The 26,190-nt window shown below is 50.1% G+C and overlaps 1 protein-coding gene across 3 annotated transcripts; it reads left to right on the top strand.

Moving 5' to 3' along the window:
* The first annotated feature begins 338 nt into the window (after positions 1 to 338).
* IRX5 (iroquois homeobox 5) lies at positions 339 to 23,507 on the top strand. 3 transcript variants are annotated; one of them, XM_070451293.1, is made up of 5 exons: positions 339 to 1,035; positions 2,103 to 2,508; positions 2,658 to 3,437; positions 6,245 to 6,323; positions 23,389 to 23,507. In XM_070451293.1, the coding sequence occupies exons 1-5, from the start codon at positions 787 to 789 to the stop codon at positions 23,474 to 23,476; spliced, it is 1,602 nt and encodes a 533-aa protein (XP_070307394.1). In that variant the 5' UTR covers positions 339 to 786; the 3' UTR covers positions 23,477 to 23,507. The 3 variants fall into 3 exon arrangements, with proteins under 3 accessions (XP_070307394.1, XP_070307395.1, XP_020770914.2); XM_070451294.1 differs by lacking the exon at positions 6,245 to 6,323; XM_020915255.2 differs by lacking the exons at positions 6,245 to 6,323; positions 23,389 to 23,507 and having other exon boundaries at positions 2,658 to 4,008.
* The last annotated feature ends 2,683 nt before the right edge of the window (positions 23,508 to 26,190 follow it).

The raw sequence follows: 26,190 nt of genomic DNA, 5'->3' as shown, positions 1-26,190 counted from the left end.
AGCGTTCGCTGGCGCGCGGTCCGCTGCCTCGTTCCCTTTGTGCTTCGGAACGGCGGACCGGCCATCAGGACCCGCTTGTGTCGGAACCGCCGCTCCGCCTCCCCGACTTAGCAGGGGAGGAAAGTTGGAAGAGATCTTCGCGCCTGGGATATGATTGTCATCCTGGGGCCGGCGCTCGAGAGTCTGAGTGAGAGAGAGGGAGAGACCGATGAGGGGAGGGGGGGGAATAAGAGGAGGGGGGAGAGGAGGGCCGCGGAGGAGAGGCGGGCGCTAGGGAGGGGCGAGGGGCGCGCCAGCGAGCGGGAGAGGGAGCCGGGGAGGAAGAGGGAGAGGACGAGGAGCGCCTGGCGGCCGGGTTGGCTGCGGCCGCCCAGAGGCTCCTGCCAGTCCTCCCACCGACTACACCCCGGGAAGGAGGAGCTTCAGGCGCGCACAAGGCGTCAGAATCCTCAATTTCCAACTTAGCATCTTGGCAGGACCTTTGCGAAGCCAAAAGCGGAGCCCCCCAGTGCAAAGAGCGAGGGGGAAAAAGAGAAAGCAACAAGGGAGGGGGGGGAAACCCTGCCGGGGCGAGCGAGGCGCGCAGAGGAGCGGGCTCATCTGTCGCGGCCGGAGGCGCGCGGGAAGCCAGCGAGGAGGCGCCGCGGGCCGGAGCCTGGGAGCCGGGGCCCGAGGAGCGGCGGCCCGGGGCAGCCGGAGACCAGGTGCCCGCCCGTTCGCCCTCGCAGGGCGCCGCCCGGCTCGTTGGCGGCCGCGGCGCGGAGCGCCCCATGCCCGTGTGTGGCCATGTCCTACCCGCAGGGCTACTTGTACCAGCCGTCCGCCTCGCTGGCGCTCTACTCCTGCCCGGCGTACAGCACCAGCGTCATCTCGGGGCCCCGCACGGATGAGCTCGGCCGCTCGTCGTCGGGCTCCGCGTTCTCGCCCTACGCCGGCTCCACCGCCTTCACGGCGCCCTCGCCGGGTTACAACTCGCACCTCCAGTACGGCGCCGACCCCGCGGCGGCAGCCGCCGCCGCCTTCTCCTCGTACGTGGTAAGTGAGCGGGAGCCTGGGCGGGCGAGGGCAGCTGGGGCCGCGCGGGGCGGGCGGGGGCTGCGGGGAACACGGGCCTCGGCTTCACCGCAGACCGTCCCGCCGAGCCTCGCGGCCCCTGCGAACTTGGGTGATTGTCTCTCTCGGCTTCGCCCGGGTCTCGGGCTCAGGAGTTGCACGGAGCGGAGAGCCGCGTCCTGCTCGGATCGCTAACTTGGCGGAAGGGGTTTTTTTGGGGGGAGAGGTCGCTTCAAAGAGCAACATTTGGTTCAAACGTGAGCTCTAGGCCGTCCTGCACATTTTACTCTATTTCATTTTGGGGGGTTCGGCCATTTGGCGAAAAGTAGTTCAAAAGAAATAGATCCGAAATCTGAACAGAAGCGTGCTCGGTCTGTGTAAATGTGTTTGGCCTCGCCTTTAATTAGTCCTCCAAAATGTTGCAAATCCGTAATCCTATCTTCGCAATCCGATTTGGAGGTATTAAATTTCTGAAAAGTCGGGCGAGCTGCGGTGCATCCGGGATTTTTCGGCCGGGTGCACTTTCTGGAGAAGCGCCGTGGCTTCGGTTTGGGGTAACACTTTTGGAGGGGTGGGAGTGCAGGGACAAGGCTTGGCTCTTCGTTTGCCTTTCTCTGTGGGGGAAAAAAATTCCTTGACTTCCTTTGCTCACTACCCTTGTTTCTACTGCGCAGCCACTCGGGCGCAGAGAGCAGAGTTAGCGCCGCTGCCCGGGCCTTTCTCTGGGTAGAGGGGCCTGGCCTCGGTGGCCGGATCTGCTCACGCGGGGGAGGACGTGCCCAGCCCGAGGGGGGCCTACCAGGTGCCAGGGAAGCCAGGACTGCTCCAAGCGCCTCCAAGGACTCAGGGATTGGCGGCCTCCGCTTCCTTCTAAGGAGGAAGAGGGGTTGCCCCAGGGTCTGAGCCCTCCAGCCCTACCCCAGGGGAAGCCTGAGTGCGGGCCTCGCTGCCCGAAGACCCCTGGGCGCAGGGGAAGTGCACTTCGGTCGCCCAGGTGGCTCCTGGGGACGTCGGCCCACTCTCACGTTCTCTCTGCCCGCTCCCTGCAGGGCTCTCCCTACGACCATACACCGGGCATGGCAGGTTCCTTGGGGTACCACCCGTATGCGGCGCCCCTGGGCTCGTACCCCTACGGGGACCCCGCGTACCGGAAGAACGCCACGCGAGACGCCACCGCTACGCTCAAGGCCTGGCTCAACGAGCACCGCAAGAACCCCTACCCCACCAAGGGCGAGAAGATCATGCTGGCCATCATCACCAAGATGACCCTCACCCAGGTGTCCACCTGGTTCGCCAACGCGCGCCGGCGCCTCAAGAAGGAGAACAAGATGACGTGGACGCCGCGGAACCGCAGCGAGGACGAGGAGGAGGAGGAGAACATTGATCTGGAGAAGAACGACGAGGATGAGCCCCAGAAGCCCGAGGACAAGGGCGACCCCGAGGGCCCCGAAGCAGGTTGGTGGACGCGGGAAAGGGTGTGTGGAGCCCAAGAGGGGCCTGGAGAGGGGGCGCCCATGGCCTGGAGGTTGGGGACAGGGCTTTTTGCCTTTGCGGGTGGGGACCTGTGGCCTCCGCGCCTCTGACCGCCTGGGTTTCACCCGCAGGAGGAGCAGAGCAAAAGGCGGTTTCTGGCTGCGAACGGCTGCAGGGGCCGCCCACCCCTGCCGGCAAGGAGACCGAGGGCAGCCTCAGCGACTCGGATTTTAAGGAGCCGCCATCCGAGGGCCGCCTCGACGCGCTGCCCGGGCCCCCCCGCGCCGGCGGGCCCTCCCCGGCCGGGCCCGCGGCAGCGCGGCTGGCCGAGGATCCAGCCCCTCATTACCCCTCAGGCGCGCCGGCTCCGGGCACGCACCCAGCCGCGGGAGAGCTGCCCCCCGGTCCCGGAGGGCCCTCGGTCATACACTCGCCGCCGCCGCCGCCGCCGCAGGCGGTGCTCGCCAAGCCCAAACTGTGGTCTCTGGCGGAGATCGCCACATCCTCGGACAAGGTCAAGGACGGGGGCGGCGGGAGCGAGGGCTCTCCGTGCCCACCGTGCCCCGGGCCCGTAGCCGGGCAAGCCCTAGGAGGCAGCCGCGCGTCGCCAGCCCCGGCGCCATCGCGCTCGCCCTCGGCGCAGTGTCCCTTCCCAGGCGGGACGGTGCTGTCCCGGCCTCTCTACTACACGGCGCCCTTCTATCCTGGCTACACGAACTATGGCTCCTTCGGACACCTTCACGGCCACCCGGGGCCCGGGCCAGGCCCCACCACGGGTCCGGGCTCGCATTTCAATGGATTAAACCAGACCGTGTTGAACCGAGCGGACGCTTTGGCTAAAGACCCGAAAATGTTGCGGAGCCAGTCCCAGCTAGACCTGTGCAAAGACTCTCCCTATGAATTGAAGAAAGGTATGTCCGACATTTAACGCGGGCTGCGTCGGTCCCGGACTTTCCTAATTTATTAAAAAAGAAAACATGGCCTTGGCAGTTATTTTTCCATCAACATGAGAGAAAAGCAAAACTACCCCTCCTACTAAAAAGTTTATAGTACATGGAGATGGATGATATAAAAATGTAAACATCTCCACACACCCACAGAAATGTCTTAACCAACTGAAAAGAAAATTTAAAAAAGGATTTGTATTAAATCTTATTCTGTATATTTAATGTAGCATTTTTGTATTTAAATTGATAATTCAATATCTTTGAAGTAAATTATGAAATTAAGACACCTGTACAGGCATTTAATGTTTTTTTGTAATATAAATATATACATTTGTGTTTCCCCCAAAACTGTTTCATAGTTTAAAAATACAAGTTTAATTTAATTTTTTTACACCTATTGATTTTTTTTCTGGGTATGAGCTAAAGTATTATTACAGAAAGGAAACAGGTTATACTCTTAGATTTGAAAAGTAAAAGAAACTGCAGCCGCCTTTGTAAAATGCAAAATATTTAATTAAAAGAGATTTTAACATAATCAGAGCCACTCATTACTTGTTAGAAGCCTCAATAAACTGTCCATCGCCCTGGACAAAAGGTGCAAACTGCAACTTTTTTTTCCGAATTGGGGAATGAAAGGTTCCACCGAACCCAGTTTGCCAGCGGGAAACCGTAATTAGGCTTCGAGCTCCAGGGAACGTGGCCCTGCCCGGAATGCAAATTTGGATCACTGATGCGGGCTGCTCTGGGGGTGGGGGTGGGGGGTGATTGGACCCTGGAGGAGGGACGAGAGAGACCCAAGTGTGTGCCCAGAAGGGAGAAGAGATGGCAAAGCCAGTTAGAGACACGCACCACCCGAGCTCCAACGCTTAACCTAATTACTTCCAATCAGTGTCGTGTTTTATGCAAAGCAATCAGCTGGTGAACTTTGCTAATGAGTTCGATTTTATGCCGGATTTAGCCCTTATTACTATTTCAAAGGTGCTCTGGGCTAATGCGGGCGGGAAGCAGTTGGGGGATGCCAAGGAGAAGGCTTTCCCAAGTCACTGTCGTTTCTACCCCTTCAAAATTGGGCATTGATCTCTTCGCTGGATTTGATTAAATTAGTAAATGTTCCATCCGCGATCGTGCGGGTGGTAGGCGGCCTGGTAGATTCCCCGCGGAGCCGCGGGGCTGGGGCCGCGGGACCAGCGAGGGGATGGTTACCCCCTTTCACAGGTAGGTGTCACACTTGTCCTGAATTACAAGCCTGCACTTTGCAGAGTCGGAGATTGGAGAGAGGGGGCGGAAGTGGGGGAGGGAGCACCACAGGCGCTTGGGGGAAGCAAGGGGAGCCCCGGATGGACCAGAAGAGTCCCCCGCCCCACCCCACGGACCCCCTTTTTGGACAAGAGGCATTCAGCAGTTAAAGGACGTTTGCCTTGAAAATGAGGCCGTTGTGGACTTGATCAGGCTTGTCGTCACCTTAGCACTTCTCCCATCGCGGATTCAAGAGTCCCGAGTAGCTGCAAAAGTATTTCTGAGGTTTTGTTTTCTCCGTTTAATCCGGCACATTTCATCTCAAAACGAAGTCAGGTCGGGTCTCAATCCCAAACGAGGAAGAGAAACGGCCCTGCGCCCGAGGCCCGCTAGCACTGTCGGTGCTCCAGTCTGCATTTGGCGCTGGAGATGGAGAGTCGCGGACGTGTGGAATTTCGTGGGAAATTTTCACTGGTCGGGGAAGGGGAGGCTTTAGAGCAAAAACATACGCCAGCGAGGGGAATTAATTTGCTCTATTAAACCCAAGCCTGAGTGTAGAGAGAATGTGTTTGCACATAACACCGGTTTAATTAGGCTAAATCAAAATGCACATATTTGCATTTCTACTCAAGACTACTTTAACCCTAGTTGGTTTTTTAAACACCGCCCAAACTTTCACCGGAGTTTTTACTTTTGCTACTTTCCCTTTTTCCTTTAAACCTGCAACGGGGCTCCTTTAGCTTATTCGAATTTAAACAAGTTTGAAAGCAGCATTGTCCAGATGTTTTGGTGAACAGCAGTCGACTTCAGAGTTTAAATTAGTGAGAAAATTCACGCAGGGAAAATGGTTTCAAAGTTGGAAGTGTGAATGATTAAATATGCATGAGACGACCGTATTTTACTTTGTCCCTTTAATTATAAATGATTTTTTTTTAAACAATTGAATTCCAGAGATGACTTGCCTACCCCCCGCGCTCCAATCCCCTCCATCGACAACTGCCCCCCGCACACACAGCGCGGTTCACAATCAGCCCCCCCCCCCCCCTGTTGAATATGCAACCCCAGGAATCACCTTCTCTTCTAAAAAAGTCAGAAGAATAGGCCAGTTCCCTTCTCTTAAGAGAGAGTTTAAGGACGACATCAACTCTGCGGGATTTGGAAGCACTGGCCCTAAACCCTGCCCAGTGATTTTAAAAAGAAAATTACAGGCCTCCTTGTGTTCCCGGGAATATGCAAATGGCGAGGCGCGGGCCTCCCGGGTCTGATTGCCGAGGCTCGGGGCTGGGAGCCGATTGCCCGCGGGGGCTGCCTGGGAACGGGAGCCGCGCACCGGGGAGCCCGCGGCATTTCTCCCCAACGAGGGGCTGCGGGAAGCGCCTCCAGCTGGGCAGCGAAACCGCCAGAGGTTGGAAGGCTGATGCCCAAATTCGCTGTCCCCTGCCCGCATCCCTCCTACCTTGGCCTCTAGAGTTTTCTTTGCGTACTTCGCCCTAAGTACAAGCCCCAAATTAAGTTTAGGGTTTTCTCCTTTGCAGAGCTGGGGTTCGCTGACCAGTGGTTTTTCTGGTGTGTAGAGACTTTTCAGTTTGGGGGCAGCCTGCCGGGCGGATCGAGGTATGTGCGGTTAAGACATGTCTCCCGCGTTTAATCCCAGAAGTAGTGGCTTGTCGGTAAAGTTTCAAGTCCCTCCTAGAGCCTCTGAGCCTCTGCTTGGCCGCATCTTGGACCGTGTCGAAGGCGATGCTCTCTGCAAGGGGCGGTGGGACGGTGGGGCGGTGGGTCAGTGGGGCGGGGAGGGCGGGGAGGGCGCAAGGGGGAGAAACCTTCCGGCCTGTGCCAGGGGTTTGTTCGCACACTTGAACTGGGGCGCGTAAATTACGCGATGCGAAGCAGCGCCTAAAACACCTCGGTGCTGGGGTTGCGTGGCATTTGTCACCTGCACTTGGCTGCGCTGGTTCCAGTACCCAAACAGAGGCTAGCCTGGCACTAAAGGTGACTAGGAGTCGCTGAATCTCGCAAAAGAGTTGCTGAGTCCAGCAACGGAGGCCGCGGGATCATTGAGTGGGGTCCCTGCAGTCAGCCCCCGCCACCCTCACCGAGGCAGCTCCAAACCGGAGACCCGCCGGGTTTCTTCCCTTTTCCTTTCTGTACGCGGCGGAATCAGCTTCTGGGATTTGGGGTGAGAAGCCAACAGCCCAGTCAGTCCCCGAGGGCTCAAAGAGGTTGAGATTGCAGAAAGGGCCCTTTTTCCTACCCACTCCTCGGATCCGGGGCCCAGGGCCCGAACTGTTGTTCTTAGGCCTGGGTGAGGAGCCTTCGTCGAGGCCTCCTGGTTGCAAACCCCTCGGGGCCCTCTCATTTCCCCCGAGATGTACGCAACTCTTGGAGCCTGGAAGATTGAGGGGCTGGGGTAAGGTGGTCGTGCGTGCGGTTTCAGAACTGGTGGTGCCTACCAGCCCACCTGTCCCGCCTCACAAGCTGCCAACCGCGGGCAGAGACACAAAATAATGCCCTTGCAAAGCGCCCAAAGTGAAAGGAATGTGCTTGCGCTCCCAAGAGGGAGACGCAGGCGGATGCAGTTCAGGAAGGGCGCCGCCTACTGGTCCCCGGGCGCCCTGCGGCTCGCAGAGAGGAGGAGTTAGGCGACACCCGGCCATGCCCCCTCACCACCCCCCCCGCCGCGGGGTCCTTAGCTCTGGACCCCAAGAGGGTCAAATGTAAATTGCCCCGCCATCCCACTGGCTCAGGCCTGGGACCCAGAGCCCAGTTAACACTGGGGATTCGGGAAGCAGGGCCTGCGACCAAAAGAGGATTAACCCTGCAGATGCCTGCCACGGCTGGAGCACAGTCTTTTACTAACCAGCGGCAGGCAGTTGAGCAACCTGCGGGCGGCCGGAGCAGCCTTCCGGTGGGGGCCGCCGCCCCGCGCAGCCCGGGCATTTCAGATGCCCCCGCTCGGCTTTAGGGGCACGCATTCCGTTTCTGCGGGCCTTCCCACGCCCGGCCTCTGGGCCCCCGCACAGTTTTTTATTTGCGGTTTGGCACGTCGCGGGGTCTACCACGCAGCCGCCCCCCCCCCCCCCCAATATCATTTCTAGCATTTGGCCTGTGGGTTAGACATCTTTAGGCAAGGGAAAAATAAAACTACCCTCGAATTCTTCAAACCCGATCTCTAGCGCATCTTTAACAAGGTTGGCGTGGCAAAGCTGGAGGTGCTCACCTGGACATGCCCTCCACCCCTTCTGAAGGTGTCCCCTGGTCTCCCGTCGGGCCAAGACGTTGGAGGGCAGCGGGAGGCGCGCCCTCTGTTTGGCTCTTCGCATTCCGTTGCCTCTCGGTCGCCGAATAGGAGGGAAATCGGCCGGACCCGGATCTTGCCCCCTGCTCTTCCCCCTAAACTGGCCAAAGCTGCCGGACTGTCCATAGACCCACCCGGTGGGTCTCCCTTTTGGACCAGGCCGGAGCGGATCTCCTTTTCGTTTTCGCTCTAAATGCGACTTGGGTCCCAGGCACCAGGTGGGGCCCAGTTTGTGGCCTAACACGATCGCCTCGGGGGCCAGGCAGCAGCTCCGGCTGCACACCCCGCCCTGACCGGGGCCCCTCCGGGCCGTTGGGGATCTCTGGCCTCCAGTCGGCCTCAAGCCCCAACCCTAGGTCCCCAAGACCGCCCTCCAGGCCGCGCTCGTTTCCGGCGCTCGGAGGAGCCGGGCGCTCCCAGACGCCACTTTTCCCAGTGAAATCTGCTTTTATTTGCTCCGAGCAAACCCCGGGCTCTCAGCGCTCCCGCCTGATGGATGCAAATGTAAATGTGCACTTATTTAATTGGATCAGGCCCCAAGATAAAAGAGATAAACGGCTCCCCGTTTGCTAACTTATTTTCCGAGGCAGCGCCGCGTGGAGGGGAAGCTAATGAAGGAGGGGCGCGTCGCCGGGCGCTCGAGCTCTCCGCGGCCGTGCGCGCTGGTCAGTCGGCTCGGCTTGGACCGCGGCTTCTCGTCCATCTCCCCTGCCCGCCGGGTAGGATCCCCTTGGTCCCTTCGGTGCTCCAGGACCGGAAAGTGAGAAGGCGCGGCTTCGGCTTCGCGCTTGCAAATACCCAACCATTCGCCACAACGTTCTGTGGTTTGTTCCCCTCTTCTTTCATACCCAACGCCCCATACTGGAGTCCTACTGGCCAGGCCCATTCTATGGAAAATCCTTTCCTGCTCCCCTCCCCAGGCGTCGTCTTTCACCCCACGTGGCTAGGGCCACGAAAAAGGCCAGGCGTGTCCCCCGCCTCCAGACACCAGGGTCCCGTGGAGCCGCCCTTGAGGCGGCTCTCTGTTCCCAGACGGCTCTCTTTTGGATCCAGGGATTTCTTGCAGGACTGGCATGGACACTCCCTCTCCCCAATAAAATATGCCCGCAATACACACAACCCTTCCATGGCTTCAAGGGGTCGCAGAACCCCGACATCCAAGGGCTACCTGGTTTCTCCTCCCCTGGGCGGGAGTTCAGAACTTGAGCATCAGTGCGTCTGTCTCCTTAACCTTCGGAGAAGTTCGTTACCCGATTTTGATCCTCGGTGTTTCCAACAGTTTCTTTTCTGTTTAGAAGGGTTGAGGAGCAGGTAGGGGTGGGTGAGGGCAAGAGGGCGGCTGAGACAGACGGCGGAGGATGGGTGCAAAAGAGCTGGGGAAAGGGGGCGCCCTAGGACGAGACACTCGCCAAGTAGCCGCCGCAAGCTAGGCTGGGCAGGGCTGGGCCTGGTGAGGGTCGGCTGGTCCTAGCAGGCCGGCCGCTCCCCATTCCCAGTGCGCTGATGGATTGGCTTGTCAGGAGAGCTCTATGCACGGAGCCCATCAGAAAGCACTTACCTCGCTAAACTGAAATTACTGTCTTTTCAGGGGCTAATTTGTGTAACTCCCATGGAGGGTCTTGGAGGGGGTTTGATGAGGCATAAAATGATGATTAATGAATTTATTGGCCGCTGCTCATCAAACAAGGGCTGGAGGGCTCCGGTGCGCACCAGCGGCCTGTCGGAGGCGCTCAACACAGCTGGGGTTCTACCTCGGAGGATTCAGCATCTTCAAGGATTGCCATTTGCACCCAGCCCTGGCCCTGGGCGCTTTCCTTTCCAAAGCCACCTTTTGCTGGCCAGCCTTATATTTGGGGCGTGGGCTCCAGCCATTCCACCATCCCAGCAGGCTGCTGGCTCTAGCGTGGGGTTGGGGGGAGCAGGAGGGACTCCTGTGGCAGTAGGCTCAGAGGTGGACAGCACCCCTCCAGTGTTCTAGAAGCCAGGAATTGAGTGTGACCAGGGCACCCCAGGCAACATGGAGATGGAGATATAGGCTGTTGTCCAGAGACATTAGAGCTTACTGCTTGGGCCCTTTGGCCTTGGTGACTCAAACCTACCTCTGCAATTTAATAAGCTGTGTGTCCCTGGGCAGATCACATAACCTCTCTGATCCTCAATGACCCCTTCTGTACAATGGCCTGTACCACCTACCACCTTTTTGTGAGAATTCTAATGGGTGGCACATGGTCATCCTTTAATATACTTATTATGGTCATACTCTTTTAAGACCTCACTTCACTGAAGATGCTAGCCAAGGCCTGAGGCTGGAGGGGGGGGGGTGGGGGGAAGGGAGGGAGACTTGAGGCTTTGGGTTCTGACTTGGGGAGAATCCTGCCAGCATGGCTGACGTCCTGTAGAACTCTTCCCTTCCCCACCTCCCCGGCATCTGTACATTACTCTCTGGAACTTGACTGAGAGGGGGCAGTGGGGAGCCTGGGAAGGCAGCTCTGACCCTTGGGAGCTGACTAGACCTGGCTTGGGATCCCCTACAGGGGCAGAATTGAATTTCCGGTTAGCCCACAGGACAGCTCACAGCTATTCTCATTCACACATAACCCACCCTTTCTCTACAGGCTCCTGTCTTTTGGAGTGTGTCCCAGGGCCTTTTAGCTACTTCCCCTAGTCCGAATCAAAAACCTGCAGCCCGTAAACTTATAAACTCAGCTTGGAGTCTTTGCCTCCCCTGCCTACCTGTACCCCCCACAGCACCCCACCCACATCTCCCAACAAGCTCTACCTTTGTCTCCCCCGACTTGCCACCCTGCTGAAGCAGAGCATGGGGAAGCCCTTGGCATTGACCAATCCAGTGGAAAGCTTAGGCTGGCCTCTATGTTAGTGCAGCTCCACTTAAACCATTACCTTCTCTCTCTCTCCAACATACATTAATTGAGCATCTATAATGTGCCAGATACATTGTTCTAGGTGCTGATGATGCAGCAAGCAACAAAGCAAAGACCCTGCCCTCCTGAAGCTTACATTTTAGAGGGAAGGACAGAAAGTAAACAAATAAGTGTGATAATGGTTCATCACCATCTCCAGGTGATGAACATTAGGGAAAAAAATTAAGGCAAGGCAGTCTGGGAAGCATTACCTGGGAGGGGGCATTTGAGCAGATAAGTTGGGGGAATAGGTGCGTGTGCAGGTATTTTCATTCAGTTGTGTCTGATTCTTTGTGACCCCATGGACTGTAGCCTGCCAGGCTCCTCTATCTATCGGATTTCCCAAGCAAGAATACTGGAATGGGTTGCCATTTCCTCCTCCAGGGGATCTTTCCGATCCAGGGATTGAACTCGAGTCTCCTAAATCTCTTGCGTTGGCAGGTGGATTCTTTACCACTGAACCACCTGAAAAGGACAGGCAGATAATTGGAGGGAGAGAATTCCAGGCAGAAGGCATAGCAGGTGCAGAGATCCTGAGGTAGGAGCAAGTTTGAGCAACAGCAAGAAGACTTTTGAGGGAGGGAATTAGACCAAGGCAAAACCAGGTTCACATTATATGGGGCCTCATAGGTCCATGTGAGATTTTTGGATTTTGTGATGAGAGAGAGAGGGAGGAAGTGAGGGAGGGAAGGTTTTCAGGGGAGAGACAGGATCTAAATTATATTTTAAAGGCATCCCCAGGTATGAGGCGCTGAGACTCTGGAAGGGGAAGAGTAGACACAGGGACCAGTTAAGAGGCTGATGGAGATTGGGGGGAGGTGATGGAATTCAGTCTTGGGCCAGCATGGTAGCCAGGGAAGTAGGGAGAAGCAGTCAGGTCTGGGCGATATTTTGAAGGCAGAGTCAACAAGTTTTGCTGGTGGGTTGGATCCATAAACACTCTTGGGAACAAGAGAAATAGAATTCTGGATGCCTTCAAGAATTTGAACCTGAAAACCCAGAGGCATGGGGTTGCCATTTGCTGAGTTGGCCAACAGTAAGGGAGGAACAGGGATTTTTTTTTTTTTTTTTTTTTTTTCAGAGAAGGGGGAAGTAAGACACTCCCTTGACCTGATACCCAAGTCCTTTGGCCCAAAGGAGTTGCTCTCAACATGCTGGCAATCCAGTGGCAAAGGAGTTGGTGTCCGGGCCAAACCCTGAAGTGAACAAATCATACCTCCTGAAACCAGAGAGCTCAGAACTCTCTAGTTCAGTTCCCTTTTTATTCCTGTCTTTTCCCCCTTTTTCCTTTTCTTTTTTCTTTTTTAAATCAGTGGAAAAACTGAGGTTTAGGAAGTGAAAATGACTTGCCCAAACTCACATAGTGAGTTTATTATGTGTGCATGTGTGCACGCTTCAGTCGTGTCCAACTCTTTGTGATCCTATGGTGAGGCCTCCAGGCCCTTCTGTCCATGGGACTCTCCAGGCAAGAATACGGGAGTGGGTTGCCTTGCCCTCCTCCAGGGGATCTTCCCAACCCCAGGGATCAAACCCTTGTCTCTTACATCTCTTGGATTGGCAGCAGGTTCTTTACCACTAGCGCCACCTGGGAAGCCCCGCTGAGTCTATGCTGCTGCTAAGTCGCTTCAGTCGTCTCTGACTCTGTGCCACTGCATAGATGGCAGCCCACCAGGCTCCCCCGTCCCTGGGATTCTCCAGGCAAGAACACTGGAGTGGGTTGCCATTTCCTTCTCCGATGCATGCAAGTGAAAAGTGAAAGTGAAGTTGCTCAGTCGTGTCTGACTCTTAGCGACCCCAAGGACTGCAGCCTACCAGGCTCCTCCATCCATGGGATTTTCCAGGCAAGAGTGCTGGAGTGGGGTGCCATTGCCTTATCTGCACTGAGTCTATAGGCAGAACCGAATGGAAACCTGAGTCTCCTAACACCTAGGCTGTGTTCTGCTCTCCCTCTGTCTCAGCCAAGCTAAGATCTCGCCGATATCTGTATTTTAACCGAGAACTCCTGGAAACAAAATGCCTTAACAGAGAGGAATGAATTTATAATGGTGGAATCTCAGACACTGTGACAGGCTGTCAAGGGAGATATTTTTAGGCTGGGCTGGGAAACATCTTAGCCCTCCTCCAACGCTGCTGGAGGACGGGCTGCCTCCTCAGGACTCCGTGTGTGAAGTACAGATGAGGGAAAAGCTAGGAGTATGTCATCTCCCCCAGACACTCACCAGCAAGGAAGGACTAGGACTGCTGCTCCTGCCAAGGAGTGTTTACTTCCCCAAATAATTGCCATCTGAAAAGATTTGCTCATTTTTCCTGTTGGAAGTGACTGCCTGCCCGCCCACAATGATCTCACATAATGCAAGCAAAAAATGAATGTGCCTTCACCCATCGTTTTACAGAGCAACTTCTAGCAAACAGATTTGAGTTGGGGACAAGGACTTCCATCATGAGTCTTTCATGCATTTATTTTGTATTTTTTCTTCTTTTTTAAAACTTAAAAAAAATTTTTGTTCTTGTTGTTGTTTAGTTGTTAAGTTGTGTCCAACTTTTTTGGGACCCCATGGACTATAGTCCGTCAGGCTCCTCTGTCCATGGGATTTTCCAGGCAAGAATACTGGAGTGGGTTGCCATTTCCTTCTCCATCTTCTTCTTCTTCTTTTTTTTTTTTTTGATGTCTCAGTTTGACTGTTTTTTGCTTCCTCCAACCCCTCAATCCTTTTCTTGAGTCCTTGTGTTGTATATATGGTCGTCACCTTGGGGATTTTTTTTTTTTTTCCTGTAAAAACTATCAGTGGCTTTGTCCCCAAGGGAACCCACAGGCCCTTAGAAACATCATCTTAACATCTTTCGAGCAGAGTGAGACATCTGTTAGCCCTAGATTCCAAATACCCTCACAGTTCCAGCGCATACCAGACACCTTCCCAGCTAACACAGTTTGACATCAGACTTACCACACAGTTGTCATTTCTGAGACTTTTTTTTAGATCTAGACCACAAGTTTTTTTGTTGTTGGTTGGTTGATTGGTTGGTTTTGTTTGCCTTCTATTTGTATCCAGCATCTAAATCTAAACCCTGTGGTAATAGGTGGCTCTTCTAAACACTCATATGTGCAAAGATCTTCATGGCTAGTTGAGGACTGACTCTCTTGGATCACATAAAAGAGTGGATGAGTGGTGACTTGGAGAAAAGGCCTCATTTGGAATAAACATCACCTCTTTACTCTCATGAAGAATGTGGTAGAAATCATTGGCCTGGTTTATTTTGGTTGGTGGAGATTATTTTTTCTCTCCAGATTTGTTTTTTCTTTCCTACCTTCTTTTAAATTTTTTCTTTGAACCAGGTAAATGCCTGACAAGTTGTAGAAAATGTCTGAGAAGACTCCATAGGACTCAAAATTGCAAGGAACAAACCCTAAACTTCCTCAGTGTTCCCTGAAACTTACTCATTTGAGCCCCACCCTCCCAATACTTGTCATCACCTCTGACTCTTGAAATTACTATTTACAGAATAATTTCCTTCGAATTTTGTCACCATTTCCTTACATTGAAAGGAATGTTTATACCATCACAGTCACTGAAAAGCTAGTATCACTTGTCATCAATGGAAGACAGTGATTGCAAAACCAATTAACTTAGTGAAGTTCTTGGCTGCCTGGGCTTCGAAGGCAACTGGCATCTCTCAGGGTCTCTGGTTGTTCTAGAGGTTTCCCCCAACCCCAGTCCTTCCGCTTTGCCCATGGTTATGTGTCTCCTCCTCCCCTTCTCCCCCTGCTGGAGATGTGCTTACTACACTTTGAAAAATAGTAACTGCTCATTTTATAGAAATGGAAACTCAGGCCCTGAGAGGTAAAACCATTTGCTCAAGATCATGCAGCTGGTTGGTGACAGAGCAGTCAGAGATGCCTGCTTCCTGTCCCCACCCTATTCCCCTATGCTCTTTCCTAATTAATCCCCTGCACTATAACCCTTACGGCTTTCCAGGTAGCTCAGGAGGTAAAGAATTCACTTGCACTGTAAGAGATGCAGGTTCGATCCCTGGGTCAGGAATATCCCTGGAGGCGGGCACAGCAACCAGCTCTCGTATTCTCGCCTGGAGAATCCCCGTGGACAGAGGAGCCTGGCGGGCCACGGCCCATAAGAGATCACAAAGAGTTGGACACGACTGAAGTGACTGCGCATGTACTGTAACTCTTATCTCCAGGCGTGCTTCTGCAGGAGCAGGACCAAGATGGGAGTATCGTTAGAAACCTGCTAAGCTTTTGTTCCTTCCATTTCACTGGTTCTGCAGGGCCTGAGTCTCTTTTATTGTACTTCATTTTGGGGGGGTTAAGAACTTCCCAGGTGGTAAAGTGGCAAGGACTCTGCCTGCCAATGCAGGAGACACAGGAGACAAGTGTTAAAGAAGAGTCGGGAAGATTCCCTGGAGAAGGACATGGCAACCCACTCCAGCATTCTTGCATGGAAAATCCCATGGACAGGCAAGCCCAGAGGGCTGCAGTCCTTGGGCTCACAAAGTGTCGGGCAACTTAATGACTGAGCATGCACACTTTAGGGATAAGAGGCTAAGATCTACAAACCAATATGCTCTTTGACACCATAAAAGACTCTAGTCCTTCTCTGTTCCTTCTGCAGGGCAAGAAGAGAGGGTTAGAGTCCAGCTCTGAGCAAAGTTTGGGGAAGGGGTGGGTGAGCTTGAGGACATGGATACATTGCCCTTTGAGAGGTCCCTGCCCCATCAGTGCGCCCTTTGCCAGATGCTTACAAAAGGGAGGTCCCCATCTCTCTCCTCTTCTTCCTAAAGCCGACCAAAGAGGCACATGGAAACTTTGGTTAGTGCTATCAAGTAAAGGGCTGTTGGGTTCGCAGCTGTAATGTCACTCCAAGTTAAGCCCCCTCCCCAAACATACACCTTGTCCCTTTCCCCCCTCTTTTCTTTTCTCTCTGGGTGAGGACCTTCAGCCTAGCTTGCTTATTGGGTAGGCCCTCCCCAACCTCTCAGTGGGGCTGCAGCGCACCTGGCCTGCCTCCAGTGCCACCCCCGGCCCCTGCTCCAGGGCACTCATCTCACTACCTGAATTATATTTCCTGCTGGAAGGACTTCAAGTAACTCAAACTCAAAATGTCCCAAACCAGGTTATTTTATTCTTTTCAATGCCATGGTAAATGGGATTGTTTCCTCAATGTCTATGTTTCCTTAATTTCTATATATATAGTAGAGTACTATTCAGCCATTAAAAAGAAGAATGAAAATTTGCCATGTGCCATGGATGGACTTTGAGGGTATTATGCCAGAAAGTGAAATCAGTGACACAAAAAAAGACAAATACTGTCTGATATCACTTATGTGTGTGTGTGTGTGAGTTGCTCAGTCACGTCTGACGCTTTGCCACCCTATGGAATGTAGCCCACCAGGATCCTTTGTCCATGGGATTCTCCAGGCAAGAATACCAGACTGGGTTGCCATTCCTTTCTCCAGGGATCTTCGTGATCCAGAGATCGAACCCTGGTCTCCTGCATGTGGAATCTAAAAAATACAACAAACTAGTGAATACAACAAAAAAGAAGCAAACTCACAGACACAGAGAACAAGCTAGTGGTTACCAGTAGGGAGAGAGAGAGGAGAAGAGCAATATAGGGGTGCGGGAGTAACAGATACAAACTAGTAGGTATAAAATAAGCTACACAGATACATTGTACAACATGAGAAATATACCCAATATTTTTATAATAATTGTAAATGGAAAAGAAACTTTAACATCTGTGAATACTATATTGTATACCTATAATATATAATATGGTACATCAACTACACTTTAATAAAAATAATTATAAATATTTTTATATATAAGAATAAAGCCATATAAAATGACAGATGAAAAAAGTGACCCAAACTAAAGTCACCTCCTTCCCATTCCTAACCTCACCCCAGATCTTGGTTTCTCTTGTCTTCCTTCATCCAATGATCCAGTGGAAAGACTTCAGAAATGTGCCAGCAGTTTGCTTTGCCCCATGCTTCACATACATGCACTCCTCAAGTCCTATAGCTCCTTCTGAGGAGTCTTATTCAATGGTCTCTCCCACCCACAGCACTAGTTGAGCCTCATCATCTATCACATTGACCATCACATACCCTCCTGAAGGTCCTCCTGCCCCAGCCAACTTTGTAGAACCAACATAGAGACCAAAGCCTGGAGCATCCTGGGCATTCAATACATGTCGATGGAAGTGAAAATAAAGAAATGCACCCCAAGCCAGGGTTCTTGGATTTTCCCATAGAAATATGAATTTAAAAACTGCTGTGGGGCCAGACAGATGGAAATTCAAATCTTGACTGTACTTTCTTATCTGGGGTGTATTGAAGAACCAGATTAGACAATCAAAAAATCTAAAGAGAGAGGCCCAGGATCTGTGGTGACTGAGAAGGTAGACTCTGTTGGGTGCCAGCCTTCTTAGATTCCATTCCCATCTGTGCCCTCTGTCAGCTGTGCAACCCTGGGAAAGTTTCTTAGCCTCTCTCAAATTCAGCATCTGCATCTATACAACAAGAATAATACAGTACCTACCTCATTGCTTGTTTAAATGTTAGAGTGAAAGTGAAAGTCGCTCAGTTGTGTCCAACTCTACGACCCCATGGACTACACAGTCCATGAAATGCTCCAGGACAGAATACTGGAGTAGGTAGCTGTTCCCTTCTCCAGGGGATCTTCCCAACCCAGGGATCAAACCCAGGTCTCCCACATTGCAGGTGGATTCTTCACCAGCTGAGCCACCAGGGAAGCCCAAGAATACTGGAGTGGGTCCAGTTCAGCTCAGTCGCTCAGTCGTGTCCGACTCTCTGCGACCCCATGAACCGCAGCACGCCAGGCCTCCCTGTCCATCACTAACTCCCGGAGTTTACTCAGACTCATGTCCATTGAGTCCGTGATGCCATCCAACCATCTCATCCTCTGTTGTCCCCTTCTCCTCCTGCCCCCAATCCCTCCCAGCATCAGGGTCTTTTCCAATGAGTCAACTCTTCATATGAGGTGGCCAAAGTATTGGAATTTCAGCTTCAGCATCAGTCCTTCCAATGAACACCCAGGACTGATCTCCTTTAGAATGGACTGGTTGGATCTTCTTGCAGTGCAGGGAACTCTCAAGAGTCTTCTCTAACACCACAGTTCAAAAGCATCAATTTTTCAGTGCTCAGCTTTCCTCACAGTCCAACTCTCACATCCATATATGACCACTGGAAAAACCATAGCCTTGACCAGACGGACTTTTGTTGGCAAAGTAATGTCTCTGCTTTTTAATATGCTATCTAGGTTGGTCATAACTTTCCTTCCAAGGAGTGTCTTTTAATATCATGGCTGCAATCACCATCTGCATTTTTTGGAGCCCCCAAAATTAAAGTCTGACACTGTTTCCACTGTCTCCCCATTTATTTCCCATGAAGTGATGGGACCAGATGCCATGATCTTAGTTTTCTGAATGTTGAGCTTAAAGCCAACTTTTTCACTCTCCTCTTTAACTTTCATCAAGAGGCTTTTTAGTTCATCTTCACTTTCTGCCATAAGGGTGGTATCATCTGCATATCTGAGGTTATTGATATTTCTCCCAGCAATCTTGATTCCAGCTTGTGCTTCTTCCAGCCCAGCGTTTCTCATGATGTACTCTGCATATAAGTTAAATAAGAAGGGTGACAATATACAGCCTTGACGTACTCCTTTTCCTATTTGGAACCAGTCTGTTGTTCCATGTCCAGTTCTAACTGTTGCTTCCTGACCTGCATACAGGTTTCTCAGGAGGCATGTCAGGTGGTCTGGTATTCCCATCTCTTTCAGAATTTTCCACACTTTTTTGTGATCCACACAGTCGAAGGCTTTGGTGTAGTCAATAAAGAAAAATAGATGTTTTTCTGGAACTCTCTTGCTTTTTTGATGATCTATCAGATGTTGGCAATTTGATCTCTGGTTCCTCTGCCTTTTCTAGAATGGGTAGCCTATCCCTTCTCCAGTGGATCTTCCCAATCCAGGAATTGAACTGGGGTCTCCTGCATTGCAGGTGGATTCTTTACCAGCTGAGCTACCAGGGAAGCCTAAATGTTCAAGAATGAGGATTAAATGAGATAATGGACACAAAGCCCACTGAAGCCCATGGTGCACTCTCAAGAAATGTGAGCACTTACCATTATTACTTACTACATACGGTTTCCCATGATTGAAAATGACTTCATCTGAGAACTTCTAAAATTGTGTAGCATGTTTTCTCCAGTTCTTAACTACTTCACATCTTTTTGCTGACCGACAATGGTTAAAATGGCTAGAGTTAAAAAAAAAAAAAAAGCTTATTTTAAGAATCACTCCTCGGAACATTATTTCATTACTTAAACTTTCTGCTGACTCATCTGTTCCATGGTAACTGAGTCTCTCTTTACCAATAACTTTAATTACATCAATCACTCATTTCCAAAATTGCTGAATACTGAAAACTCCTAGAGGTGACACCATGGACTTCTGTCACAAAAGCAGGGAGTTTTGGAGGGAGATAGAATAGGCTTTTCTTTATTTTAAAAAATAGTCAGTACTTCAAATAGGGAAATGTATTTAGCTTTCATGATTTACTATCTGTTCATCTATCTCTCTATTACTTTATAATTAGGAATGACAAGTCACAGCTTCCTGAATTGAATGGAATGGAATTTGTTTCATCTTCTGACATTTCTTAATCATGTCTCCACCTTGATGATAAGATAAATGATGTTTGAGAATTCTAACACCTACTCCTCTGCTAAAAGCTGCTAATCGATTGCATAGAACAGCAGTTAACATAATACCTAAACAATTATTTTGCTATTGATAATAATAGCTACCTCATTGAGCTCTTAGTGTATACTAGTTATTCTACTGAAGGTTTTACATACATGAGCTCAGTAAAGCCTCATCAAACCTAGGGAGTATGTATTATTATTAGGCCCATTTTATAGGTGAAGAAACTGGGGCACTGAGGTTTACTTGCCTGAGTCAGTGTCAAAGTGAGATATGGACCTAGGAATATCTGACTCTTGTCTTTTGTGCCTAGATGGATCCAGGATGGAGTTGCTGTGTGTTCTTTACAGTTTTAGGCCGTAGTTATTTTTCTGGCTACTTTATAGCTCAATTCTACTGTGAGTAGAATAAATTACCTGCTATCTGCTGAGCTTGAAATGCTATCTGATAATGCAGAGAAGTGCTAATCCTGTGTGATGAGGACCAGGGTGATGGTGGGGAAGGGGTTGGCATGCATCTCAGGAAACCCCTCCCTGAAGACTATGCTCTTCCTTCCTCCTGTCCCCTTCAGGCCCTTATCCTCTCTGTCTGGGACTGTGACATCAGCTTCCTAATAGGTCTCTCTGTCTCCAGGCACTCTCCCATCTTTCCACTCACATGCTCTTGTCTTATTAGCCAGGAGACAGTAGCCAAGGGAGCTACAGAAGGTTGTAGAATGGGAGAGTGACAAAATCTAAGCTACATTTCCACCGATAGGAGTCACAATTCCTCTCTCTGTCTTTGAAGCTCTTCATCCGTCTGACCCCATGCGCCCATGTGACAAGACCCTTTCCTGGGTGTCTTATGCTCTGGTCACACTGGCTACACAGTCACTTTCCAAGCCACTTTCCCCCAGCCTGGTTCCTTGGCATCTGAGCAACCTCCCAGTCACCTGTCCAAATGCATTTGCCCTTCAGAGATTGTGTTCAGTTCTTCTAGAGGCTTCCAGGACTTTCTCAGTGGCTCCATCCCCACACTGCTCCCTCTCCAGGGGAGGTGCTGTTGGGGAAGAGGCATCAGGGAAGTCCTTCCTTCTTGCTTTTCTTGTTCAAAACTATTCGACTTAGCTATTTGGGAGCATTTATGCTTCCATGCAAGTTTTAGGATGAATTTATCATATTGAAATCATTGATTTTTGTTCTTTTTCCCTCAGTACTGTGCCAGGTACAGCACCTGAGCTTCAGGCTTATAGGGATGAGAGCATCCAGGTAATTCTCTGAGGATACAGATGGAGAAAGGAACCAGGTACATGCCAGATTCTACCAGGAAATCTGAGGGCCCAGGTGTCTTACCTTGGGAGGCAAAGATGGGGGCTCCAGGCAGGATGAGGAAGGGGCTCACTGCCTGGTGAGTGGCCCTCACCTATGCCTGGTATTCTTCGCAGGGTGAGGAACTGGATGGGTGAGGACTTATACCCACACCCAGTGAAGGAGGTTTCCTCACTTGGATCAGGGTTCCCTTAATACCCGTGGCCCAGTCTTGAGCCCTATAGGGGGATAAGGACAGGGCATCCAGAGTACATCATAATGAGCAATGCAGCCTCAGGAGCCAGGATGCCTCAGTTCCTGCCCTCCACCCTCACCTCCCGCCAGCCCCACCTTAGCCAATGGCACCACCATCTAGAAACCTGAGACTCAGTCTCAGCTTTTCCTGTCTTCTCCATATTGTCATCTCCAGTTACCAAATCTGGATTCAGATTTGGTGGATTCAACGTCCTTGATTTTTCTCTTGAGTCTCCACTTCTTTCCCATCACCAACGCTGGAATCCAGGCCACTGTCATCTCTCATCTCCTTAGTGGTCTCTTAGATCTAGTCCTATTCCCTGAAACTGATTTTCCCCATGAAGATAAATTGGATATGTGATGATATCATTCTTCTGCCTAAAATATCTATCAGTTCTCTACTGCCCTCATAAAGGCTTAAACTCCTAAGTATGATAGTCCTTTAATTATTAGGCTCTAAACCTACAAAACCATTTGTCATTTCTGTGTACTATTTTGCCTCTGGGATTTTGCACATGCTGTTCCCTCTGTCATGCCCCAGTTCTCACTGTCTGTCCCTGACCTTTCTACAGTTAACCCCTAGATGGTGAAATATTTGTGCTTAAAGTTCCCTTCTCCCTCAGTGATAAAGGAGCAAAGCAAGGGGCAAGCAAAACTACCTACTTGTGTGAACTTGGGTACTTAATTCATCTCTGAAGTTTGGTTTCTCTTTCTCTAAAATGGGGCACCATCACAGTTATAAGGGTCCATTCTAGATAGACAGCTTAAAAGTCATAGGATTGTTTTGAGGATTAAAAGAGATCATTGCAGGCAAATTTCAAAAACCAGTGGGGAATAAACAGAGACACAAGACCCAGTCCTAGCCTTAAGGAATTTTCTGTGAAATCAGATTCACACCAACACAGCTGACAGCTCCTGGAGAATCATTTCCTTCCTTCTCTTTTCCTAAAGGAACCCCACCTCAGTGTGGAGTGGCAACGTGACCAGCCCTAAGGGATGGACCATTTATATCTCGGCCAGTTGTGATCATTCTATTCCCCTTGCCAGATGCTCACTTTCCCAGACTTCCTTGCAACGAGGAGGTCAGGTGACCCATTCTGGCCAATGAGACATGAAGAGAAATCTACTGATCTTTCTGAATCTCAGTCTCAATTTTTTTAAAATGAGGAGGTGGGATCAAAGACCAGTGTTGTTTAGCCCTCTTGTTTTGTTTGTTTGCTTTTTTAAGTAGAGAATCCCACTTTTTTAGTTCCAAAGAAATCTTACATGGAATGCTAATATTTAATAAACAGAGCACAATTACTCTAATTGAAAGGGAGCTTGGAGAGTGTGGAAACTCCAGTGTAGTCTTAAAACCCATGAAACAACACTTGGAAAGCCACTGGGTCGGAGCATCTCTACATCCTGTAGTGGATATGCATAATTTTATTTGTGTATATTTTTGGATACTTATTCTAGTCCAGCATTCTGAATTTCCCTTGGGAGCCATCTGTCTTCACCTCTGGGTCTAAATGCTTTTGATGAATTTAATTCAATTTTGATTCTAGTGCTAGACATATGATTTAAGACTGCCCAACATTCCATCCCCCTGGCTTCAGTGACTGGTTTAGGAATGTACACACGACCCAAAGTGGTCAAGATTGAGACTGAAACCTCAGATTTTTACTAAACTTAAAGAGAGGTACAGGCTCTTTTTTTTTCTCATGGAACTTTAACTTGGGTCTGTAAAGACCTGAAAACAAAGTCTACAAGGAAAGGAACAGAGCTAAGAGACGGTAAAAGACCAGATGTTAGAGACTTTGAGTCCTTGGATTAAGTTTTGCCTGAAGACAGACAGATCTGCCATGGAATTTTAGTTTTGAGAGTCAATAAATTTCCTTTCATTTAAGTAGTCTGAATTTCACCTTCTATATTTGCCACCCAAATTGTCCCAATAAGTACAGATCCTTTCCATATCTAGAATCTTGGATCCTCTGAGAGGTATATATGAAGGCTGTTTCACAAACTTTTCAGTTTTTCTCCTCCTGGGCATGTAGGAGAATTGTCCTTCTCCACTGGTTCTGAGAGAGACAGAGCATATGCCTTCCTTTGCCAAGGAAATACATTGTTTCCAGGTGGGTCTTTAAACATCCTGCATAATTCACCATGCTCTCTTTTCCTTCCCATAATGATGTTCCAGATGGTGGAGCCTCTATCATCCTGGGTCCCAGACTGAGGACAACATGGAGCGGAGACCCCTGCTGATCCTCGATGGATACGCACCGTGAGCAAGAAATAAACCTTTGTTGTTTTAAGCCATTGAGATTTGGGGTCATTTGTTATAACAGCATAACTTAGCCTATCCTGAGTAATATATTCAGAAACATTCTCCTCCTCCTCTTTCTCCCTCTTCCCCTCCTTGTCCCTTCCTTTCCCACGGCTGCCCTGCTCTGCCCAGCAGTCTTGTATAACTCTATTTCTTTACTTATCTTCTGTCAACAGACTATTAAAAGGCATCCATGATTGGTCATCTCCTGCCTTCCCAGTGATATTCAAGTGGACCTTGGCAGGAGATCACCAGCCTGCCCCACAAGGCCATGTCCCTGGAACCATCAGCAGTGCCCATCAATTACAACTGTCAGTTAGCAGGCCTCCCCAGCACTGTCCTCATCAGGAGGTAACTTCTTAAGCAAATTATTGGATCCACAGGGCTCTGCATTCTGAAACAAAACCTTCTCCAGGAATGCCCACCCATTATCTTAGGAAGATGAACAAGATCCTGAAGTTCATAACAATACTCTGCCAACATTAAAAAAATTTGACAATTAAAAGAATTATATATGCTGGCCTTCATTGTTAATATGCAATTTCTAGAGCTTATCAGTCAATGAAGATGATGTATGAGATTCTGCAGCTGTGGTGAAGGTTTGGCGATGACTAAGTTCTTTGGAAAGCAGAAAAGAAATAAAACATTCCTGAAGCTTGAGTGTGATCATCTTTATGAATAGGTATGATACTTGCACAGCTCAAGAGTCTCAAACTTCCCTGCTGACTTGGCCAGAAAGGCCATACAGATGGGCAAGCAAGCCGTATGAGAGTGGTGGCAACCAAGCGTCCTAGCGCTGCCTTTTCTACATTCAGTACTGGCTGATTGTCACCATCCAGGAATGCAAAGCCCATATTGCTAGTTCTTTCCTTTTCTTTTTTCAGTGAAATTTGAAGTCCATATAAATCATCAACTGCATCACATTTTCCCTAAAATACTCCAACATCCAAGCTTAGTGGGTAGGCACAGGTAGAATGTTTCATAGAATATAACTTGGTCACCCTTATCATCTCTTCCCATTTTACACCATCTCCATTTTCCAGATTAGGAAACTAAGGTTCAGAAAGGGAACGTGACCTACCCAAAAGGACACAGCCAGACTTTTTGAAACTCAAACCATACCTTCTAACTGCTTTTCTTCCTCTTGTGTCCCAGCCATCTTCTTAAGGCTCAAGTATGGAGCAGAGGACTAAATGTCCACCAAAGAGTCATACACTCACTTCTGTAATATAGGTTGCTAGTAGGAAGCAGCCACCAGCCAGCACTACATTTCCCAGCATTCCTTCTAGGTGAGGTCATGTGACTCATTCTTACCAATGACAGGATGTGATATGATTCATTTTCAGGCACCAGCAGTTAAGAAATATATGTGCCTTCCCCCACCTCTTCTCCCTCCTTCCACAGCTCACTGCAGATGAACACAGCAAACTTAGAAGTTGAAGATGAAAGGACCACAAGGCATTGCATCTGGCTTCCTGAATCACAATTCGGAGAAAAGACCCTTCCAAGTAGGAGTATCCATTTTGGACTTGACATTAGGGATAAATAAACTTCCATTGTATTTGAGCCATCATATAATTTTGGCCTTTAAAAATTATAGCAATCAGCATTACCTTAACTATACACATAGATTCTTAAAAATATTTCTTTTATTCCCCTTTCTATAGTGTTGGAGGGGTTTGTAACAGGGCCATCCACATGAATTCAACCCACTTGAATTCAATGGGCCTCAAGTGAGAAAACGGTGCCGATTAAGTTGGGTTTCTGGGTACAGAGGTCGAGGGGCTCTGAGTGTCACTGCATCCTGCCTCCCTCCCCCTGCCCCCAAAACCACATTGGCTTTGAAGAGGGGCTTGTTCACATTTCAGCTGAAGGTGCGCATATATCCATTGAGCCCTCCTGGAGGAAGACGAAAGACAAAACAAGCATTTGGCTTGTCTGGGCCACACACCCTCAACCAAGATAGGAGTGAACATGTTTGGGAACATCAAAGGCAGTATGATATCTTAAGCATAAGGAGATTAACGTTTACAAAGGTTTGCCCCTCGGCCGGTTCCCAAGAATCCAGCAGACAGAGCCAGAAGGGACAATTAACATCACCCATCTGCACTGGGGTCTTCTGACGTCTCATATTAATTTCTTTTGAGCTTTCTGCTAGATTTAGGATGGAGGAGACAAAGTCTGGTCTCCTATTTCAACATGAATCCTCCACACACAAGGGAGATGTTAAAAAGGACTGTGAAATGACAGCCTAGGAACCAAGTCTTGGGGAAGTCTTTTGCCCTCACAGGTACCAGGCCACTTGCACTCAGAGACAGACTGACAGACAGTCTTTACAGATCTTCTCATAGTCCAGAAACATTCAGCACTCTCCTAAGCCAGCCAGTCAGTAAAAAGCAGGGCTGAGACTGTTTGCATGAATGGAGGAGGGGTGAGGCACTGGTTTTGTCCCTTTGAAGCAAGAGGCCAAGAATATCTCAACACACTCCAAGTACCAGCAACAGTAGGCAATGGATGGAGACCAAAATCCCTTACAGCTGTTGGAAACCATACCCTATTCAGAGATAATTGGCAATTAGTTAAACAACTCCTGTTTAAAATACTCCTCCTCCCCACCCTCAAAGACAGCTGTGTTTAAAAAGGGGCGGGGAGAGACTTCTCAAGAAATGTGGAAAC

Source organism: Odocoileus virginianus, chromosome 20 (genome assembly GCF_023699985.2).
Source record: "Odocoileus virginianus isolate 20LAN1187 ecotype Illinois chromosome 20, Ovbor_1.2, whole genome shotgun sequence".
Taxonomy (NCBI): Eukaryota; Metazoa; Chordata; class Mammalia; order Artiodactyla; family Cervidae; genus Odocoileus; species Odocoileus virginianus.
This window is presented reverse-complemented; position numbering and strand designations above follow the sequence as displayed.